This window comes from Humulus lupulus, chromosome 3 (genome assembly GCF_963169125.1).
Source record: "Humulus lupulus chromosome 3, drHumLupu1.1, whole genome shotgun sequence".
Lineage (NCBI taxonomy): Eukaryota > Viridiplantae > Streptophyta > Magnoliopsida > Rosales > Cannabaceae > Humulus > Humulus lupulus.
In genome coordinates, this window is record NC_084795.1 from 74,090,624 (window position 1) to 74,098,590 (window position 7,967).

Below are 7,967 nucleotides of genomic sequence, written 5' to 3' on the forward strand. Positions count from 1 at the left end.
CTGTGTCGTTTAATTTCTCTTGAAGGCTTTATCATTTTTGACATTCTCACGTCGTTGGCCAAAAACGCGGTCAACATCGACCTTTCCACTCTGCAATCTTCTCGGTCGCATACTCTCCAAAGGTGGACAGGTTCACATCAAGGTTAGTCCTCCACATGACATGCAATGTGCGCTCGACTATGCCATTCTCAGCATTCACTAGTTCAACCTCAAGAGTGTTAATCGTCTCATTCTGGGTATGAATATTGGCCTCAATCCTGATGTTAGATCAAGAAGTCGATGCGGCCTTGGCTAGTGCAACATCCCTCTGGTGGACCGCCTCAGCAAGCTGGCCCTCCAAGTCACTGACTCGTGCGGTCAACTCATCTTTTTCTACCTTGGCCAAGGAGAGTTCCTTCATTGCCCCCTCAAGCTCGAACTATAACCATTGCGTGGATGAGGAGCTCGAGGCGACAAAACGATGACCCAAGATGGAAGCCTAAATAAAAACAAAGAAACGAAACAAAACGTCAACAATCAGGCAATATCAAAATTGAAACACATACATTAGGTGTTCTGACAAGCACCTGCATAGAGGCTCGCATATAAGCCTCACCCAACTCAGCATCTGGGATATCATACATACACCCCCACTCGCCTTCAGAAATATTCCCCATGTAGTGGATCATGGCCTCTCCGTACCTGGTCGCGAAAGGATACCCCTGCGAAGTGGAAGCATGGGCTCGGGGGGGGGGGGGGGGGGGGGGGGGGGTTGGGCACGTATACCTGTCGATGCATGCCTAGATAAAGGAAGGGGACCGGGAAGGTCCTGATTCATCCACGGAGGCAAGATGAGCAGAGGGGCGTAGAGTCACCTCTTTAGGAAGCGAGGCACCCGAAGACACTTGTCCCAAATGTGCCCCTAGGGGTGGAAGAGCATCTTCAAAGGAAGGCAAGACAAAATTCCTCTTCGGGATAGGAGGAGCAGAAGGACGGGTGTTGAAAGCAAACTTTCCACCTACTACCGGCGACGAGATCCAAGAAGTGATGTCATCGGTGCATCCATCGTCGGCAACATCCCTATCCTCATCGGCCAAAGATCTGAAACAAGAATTGTTCTCGGACTCCACCTTAACCTCATCCTTGGTATCAATCAGGTCACCCTCAGAGTAGTGATAGGCTTCATTGTCGTCATCATTATCTATGGTCTCCGGGATGGTAGATTTGGATGAGACAGAGCACAAGGAAATGGCTTGGTATGGAGACATCAACTTGGACGAATAAAGATTGCCCTCAGTGAAAAGGCTACATGCCTATTTGCATGAAGCCGACATAGCCAGGACCTTCGCCACGCGATCGGCTGTCAGGCTCAAACCAGAGCTGACAACCCCTTCAAGGCCTATGGTCAAGGAAAAGAAATAAGTATAGTTAGAAAACTTTATGAGAGGGGTAAATACAAGTAAAAAATAACATAAAAGAAAAATATTTATATATGTATATATGCAGGCAGAAAAGGCTTACTTGATGTGGTGAAACACGTATGCTGAGTAGATACACTATTGGTGTAAAAAAATCGCTCTTTCACGAATCCCTATTGGAAATAGAGTCCTCTACGAGGGGGTACCTTGTGAGAGCCACAACTTTCTGGAGCTGATAGAAGCCACGGGCTGTTGGGTTCACCCTCAAAGTAAACAGATGATGGACCTCTTTCATGGAGGGCCCCCGAAAGTCCATTTTCTTATATAACACATACAAATAACTCAGCGCAACCCAAGAGTTGGGAGACAGCCAAAAAGGTGCTAGCTTGAAATAGTTAAGTATCCTAACGAAGGAGTGAAGTGGCAAGAACCCTCCAGATTTGATCAATGAGTCGTTGAAAGCTATAAGCCCCTCAGGCGGCTCAGACGCATGGTCGTTACGCGATGGAATGACGAAGGTGATGTCCAGTGATAGTTGATGGGCCTTCAGCATGATAGAAAGCTTAATCTGGGTAAGAGTAGAATCGATGCTCACGTTCTTGGAATCATCAAGGATCTCCATCGACATGTTTGATACCTAGACAGAAACAACAGGAGGTTCGTGGGCAACTGACTTCATCAACCTCCTAGAATACCCTTTACATGTCCTACGTCTACCCGCATACTGCTTGACCCTATGACGTTCGGTCATGGAAAGACGAAGAAATGAGGGAAAACCCATGGAGGGAAACTCAGGTTCAAATGGATCACAAACATACCCTCATGGGTAGGACCCCCAGAGCCTGGGGCTCCATCGCCATAGGAAGATGGAGGTTCAGGTGGCAGGTTTTCCTTTAGGTAAGCGATTTCAGCTATGAAATCTTGAAGGGTTGATTTTAGTCTAGAGACATATGTTTCGTGCCATGGGGAGAAACCTGAACCCCCACCACTGGTAACGAATGCGAGTTCACTCTCAAGGCCCCGTGTCTTCTGCTTGAGGTAGGATAACCTCTGCAGGTAGAGCATTCGCACACCCGCATTTGCAAAGGGTTGGAAAACGTCGGCCTCAGAGTCGGAAGATGACAACTTGATAAGCTTAACGTCAGGCGGGACTTTAAAAGACCTTCCAGACGTCATAGGCAAGCTAAGACTCGACGACATGTGTGCGTGAAGACAACCCTATATCTAACATGAGTGTAAAGGGTGTAAGATGGGGACCCACGTATACGCGCCTTACACACCATGGGAACAAAGATCTCTTAAGGAACAAGTACATACTAACCTATGGCCCTACCCTCGTGTAAAAGATAAAAGAGACACGCATATCACTAGGGAAGGAAGGTATACCTTGGTGCATGTATGCAAGTCTGCAGATGTGCGAGAATAGGCTTTTGGGCATGTGAAGAGGGGTCAAGCGATAGGCAAGAGCGGACCTTTAGAAATGTGAGAATGTCTTGTACTCCTACAATGAAAACATTAGACAAGGCATAATAAGTTAAAAAAAAAAGGGAAAGATGGATGAATTTAGTAAAAGGGGCAAAAATTACCTTAAGAGTGCTTCTATGGGGGATCAAACCTTGGAGCCCTTGGAAATAGCTTCAATGGGATACCACTAGGCTATGTAAGTTTTGTGTGAAAAAATAAATCCAAGCCTTGAGGTATTTATAAGGAGAGTCAAGACTTCCTAGCCTTTAGATCAAGTCTAGGGTGAATGGTGGAGATCAAAGATACTCACAACCTTGGGTTCCGCACTTGGGAATGGTTGGATGTCATTCAATCTTAAGGACGCACTTGGATCACCACCAAATCTAGTTGGATTTTGTGTTTCTTTATGAACTAGAAAGAAACACACCATCAAGGTGCATTTCGTGCTTCTTCATTCACCACATGTTATCACCCAAAAGGAGAGCCTTCCATGCCTCTTTAAGGAAGACGAAACACGGGTGCCATACATATCACACGAAGAACATATGAAAGAGTCTGCGAACACACTTAAAAGTGTGCTCATAGACTCAAGGGCAAGTGTGAATGTAGGGAAATTGCTAAAGGTGCAAGGCACCTGGGGAGGAGGGCCTCGCATAGTGAGGCTCGACATGTCGTGAGCAAAGGTAAAGAAAGGTGCAAGGCGCCTGGGGAGGAGATCCTTGTGTAGCGATGCCCAACATGTTGTATGCCAAACATGTGTCAAGTCCCTTCCACCAAAGATGAGAAGCCTCCGAGGATGAGGGCCTTGCTATGCGAGGTCCAACTCGCCTACGCCTTGTGCACCTCCAGGTGCCTTGCGGAGCCCTAGAACCTCGCACACCTCGCGGAGCCCCAACGCCTCGCCATGTTGCTCCGGATGTGGTGACGCCACCCATGTGCTGAAGACACCGTCCGTGTGTGAGACATGCAAGGGCCTTGTTGCCCTGATGTTGGGGCATGGAGGAGAACCTTGCATAGTGAGGGAGGGCCTTGTATAGCGAGGCCAGGCTAGGCTTGCTTCGGATGCGGTGATGTCGCCCATGTGTGAGGCCATGTGCCGAGGACACTTCGCCCATGCACAAGACCATGCAAGGGCCTTGTTGCCCTGATGTCAGGACATGGAGGAGAGCCTCGATTAGTGAGGGCTTTATTACCTCATCACGTACTATTTGTGCCAAAATATTAGAAATATATGAGAGAAGATATATTTTGGAAATGTGAGAAGGACCATTAGGTACGAGGCACGTGAACAAGTGCAAGGTGTACGACCCTGAGGGAGGCAAAGACATGATTCTGACATCAGTATCCAACAAGTAGTGGTGGTACGAATTAGTACGAGAAGTGGTGGCATGTTCTGCGTACCTCTCTCCATGTATCAACAATCGACACCACAACCCTCTGCTCCACCACAGCCCGTGCCACTATCCTGGCAATGTACTAGTGTATTATTTTGTCCCCAGGGACCACCATGTATCAGGGGCTATTAGAGCCCAGCTATAAATAGACCTTCACCCCTCAGACTAGAGGGTTGGAAAATTCTTTGGATACTCAGGCAATTAACCAATATACGACTTTTTGCTCCATTGTGGTTCTGCACTTTTCTTCTTCAAGTTCTTTCTATTTTCTTTCTACTTAGTTTTTAGAATACACTTAGAGTTTTCTGATCTTATATCGTTGACGAGTTTTCACTATCAACAAGTATATTTTATATTTTAATAATATTGCAATTTGAATTTGTTTAGGGGATGATATGAATTGTTTTATATTTAATATTTACATTTGGTAATTAAGCAGCTGTGTGTCTTATTTTTTTTATTAATGACTTTATTTTGAAGATTTTTTTTAAAAAAAATACGCCCACCCTTTAATCAAATTCTGGATACGCTAACGAGCGTCTCTATTTTTGGTACATGAAGAAATTATAACATTTTTTTATATGATGATATACTTTATAGTTATAGTAAGTATCCTATCAATTTTCAAGAAATTTTGAATAATTTATGATGTTGAAATACAGAGTTCTAAATAGTCAGTTGTACGCGGATAAAAAAACTAGCATATATGCAACTGACTATTTGAATCATGGTTTTGGAACTGTAAATTATTCTGAATTTCTTGAAAACTGGTGAGATGACTGCTATAACTACAATGTACACTGCCATATAACAAAATTTGGGTTATAAATTCTCCACATGTTGAAAATAGTTTTGCTTCTATTGATACATGCAAACTTAAATTATTCGAAGTTTCTCGAAAACAGGGTTCAAATAGTTAGTTGCACGTGTGCTTCATTTATTTTTTTATACGCGTGCAACTGACTATTTTGAACTATGTTTCCAACATCGTAAATTATTTAGAATTTATCAAAAACTAGTGGGATGACGCATCTCCAACTACACTAGCTAAATCCTATTATTTTTTTTAAGCTAAAATAGCTAAAAAGTAACTTATTTTGTATTTTTTTATCACTCCAAAAAGCTAGCTAGGGTGAGGTCTCTGGTTCAAGTCTAGGATAGCCTAGCTGCACCAAAGAAGATAATAGAAGAAGCATTTGACTCCTTCATGCATGCTCTACTTGGCTCGGGGTGATATAACTCAGTTGGTAGAGCTCTGCTCTTGCAATTGGATCGTTGCGATTATGGGTTGGGTGTCTAATTGTCCAGTGACTTATTTTGTATTTTTTATCACTCCAAAATGTTAGCTATATTTTAGTCATTTTAACTTTTTTTTTTACTATGCAAATATAGGGAACCTCTATAACTAGCTAAACTATATTTTATTATTATATTATCATCATTATTAATATTTGATTATTATTTTAATAATATGTATTTATGGAACCAAAGTATGTTTCATAAACATAAAAAAAATATTAAGTGTGATTGAAGTTGTTAATTAAAAGGTGACTCCTAAAATATCTTTTTGGCAATTTTAACTAAAAAATAGAGAAACTAGTGGAATTTGATATTATAACTATAATGTTAACTGTGATATAAAGAATTAAATTATAATTTCTTTAAATACCAAAATTAAATTTGCTCCAGTTCGATGACAAAAAATAATACCTCTCTACATAAGAATCCCCCTGTATATTTTTTTGTACGTTTACAATTTTAACACTGATGCGTGCTTCCTTTAAGAATTCCACTAGTGTTGTATTATTGTATAGCTAACCTGAAGCCAAAAATTCCCAACCACAAACAAAACCTCCAAAATCCAAAAGCAAAACCTATAAATGTAATATAAATATAAATAGATTATTTACCACGTCACTACTTCACTTTCCAAATCCGCTCAGCCTTTCCTTTTACTCACTAGCTCGCTCTTATCTTCCAATAAGAAGCAATGCTCTTACGTGGCACAATCCTACAGACTCTCACCTCCACCGTACTCCGCCTCAGAACCACCACCTCTTCTTCTCTTCCCCAAATCGTCGCCGTCTCAGCCCAACCCCAGTCCCAGAAGAACTACTCCATCTCCGACAAGGACCTCCAGTCCCGAGGATTCATCCTCCGCCGCACGCCGGACGATCTCAACCTGGACCACCTCAACAAGGTCTTCGTCGCCGTCGGCTTCCCGAAGCGCGATACGGATAAGATCCGAATCGCCCTCGACAACACCGACGCACTACTCTGGATCGAGTACGAGAAGACGCAGCGCCCCGTCGCCTTCGCCAGGGCCACCGGAGACGGTGTGTTCAACTCCATCATTTGGGACGTGGTCGTCGACCCTTCGTTCCAGGGAATCGGGCTGGGTAAGGCCGTGGTGGAGCGACTGGTGGAGGAGCTCTTAGAGAAGGGAATTACGAATATCGCTCTGTATTCGGAGTCCCGAGTTTTAGGGTTTTACAAACCGATGGGTTTCGTCGCAGATCCGGATGGGATCCGCGGAATGGTGTATTCCAGAAAAAACAAAAAGAAGTAAATTAAATCAAATTTCTTTCATTGATTTTTATGTTTTTATTTAATTATTGTTCCAAAAAATGAAAAGCATTTGAGTTAGATCCCAATAATAAAAAAAAAAACCGACTCCGATCCGAGGTACATGAAAAGAGCAAAAATACATGTGAATAGAAAGTAGTGTTGACTTAAGAAACGTCCTTGGCGTTTTGGAGAAAAGCCGCAGAACACAGAATGAAAGCAATGAAAGCGAAAATACCCAAACCAAGTACGAGGGAAAACCCAGCTAACATCATATCCATCACACCCTGCACACTCAGTCCCATCATCCAAACCATTTTCTTTTCCTTCTGATTCTGATTATTGTTGCAGATCCAATCCAACCTTAGAATTCTTCAACAGATCAAAGGTAGATTTTGATTGTAAGAAAGGTGAGAGGTGTCAAATTGGGATTTTGGATAATGGGGTTTTTCTTTACCGGGCAGTGTGCTTAGGATTAGGGATGATGATTACACGTGGCTTTCCACCTCCACCCAATATTTACGAGTGATTGCATGTGGCCCAATTATAGCTTCACCACGGAGCATGTCTGTTGTGGGCTGATGGGCTGTACATGTGGTCGGCGTCTGGCGGTGGATGGATTGGGCCTATCTTGATTTTGGAAAAATATGGTAAATTTAAACTTAGGTTATATAAATATAGACAGAAATATATATATATGGAAATTTTTAATAGTTAATATATAAAAATATACCTTAATCATATTCTTAACTTCTCTAAACTTAATTTTTTTAAAATATACTTTTTTATCCATGAAATTTCATGCCACCAATATATCCTTTTTTTTAATATTTTATAGGTTTTTGTCTCCCATATTTTTATAATATTATTGTTGTTTTCCCATAATTTTTTATGGTAACTAGTTATTAGTGTTGAATTAGTTATTTTAAAAATTAATGTGATAGTAACCGGATCACTATAAATTTTTTAGTTTATTGGTAATATGGAGATAACTAGTTACCACTATGGAATTAATTTTTAAAAAGTATTTTGATAATGGTAACAGATTATTAATGTGGAATTAATTATTTTAAAAATTAATGTAGTAGTAACAGGTTACCATAAAAAAAGTGGATAAAAAAACTCATAAAAATGGAAAAAACCATAA

At 41.7% G+C, this 7,967-nt stretch overlaps 2 protein-coding genes across 2 annotated transcripts; one reads left to right on the forward strand and one right to left on the reverse strand.

The window, feature by feature from the left end:
- Positions 1-6,168: 6,168 nt before the first annotated feature.
- LOC133822833 (GCN5-related N-acetyltransferase 1, chloroplastic) lies at positions 6,169-6,848 on the forward strand. Its single transcript, XM_062255275.1, has one exon. The coding sequence runs from the start codon at positions 6,246-6,248 to the stop codon at positions 6,822-6,824; it is 579 nt and encodes a 192-aa protein (XP_062111259.1). The 5' UTR covers positions 6,169-6,245; the 3' UTR covers positions 6,825-6,848.
- Positions 6,849-6,898: 50 nt separating this feature from the next.
- On the reverse strand, positions 6,899-7,373 carry LOC133822834 (uncharacterized). The gene has a single exon (XM_062255276.1). It carries the CDS (start codon positions 7,135-7,137, stop codon positions 6,988-6,990), a length of 150 nt encoding a protein of 49 aa, XP_062111260.1. The 5' UTR covers positions 7,138-7,373; the 3' UTR covers positions 6,899-6,987.
- Positions 7,374-7,967: the final 594 nt, after the last annotated feature.

Bases quoted from the DNA above. Each gene is read 5' to 3' on its own strand.
- LOC133822834 (XM_062255276.1), bottom strand. From the start codon at position 7,137: ATGGTTTGGATGATGGGACTGAGTGTGCAGGGTGTGATGGATATGATG.
- LOC133822833 (XM_062255275.1), top strand. From the start codon at position 6,246: ATGCTCTTACGTGGCACAATCCTACAGACTCTCACCTCCACCGTACTC.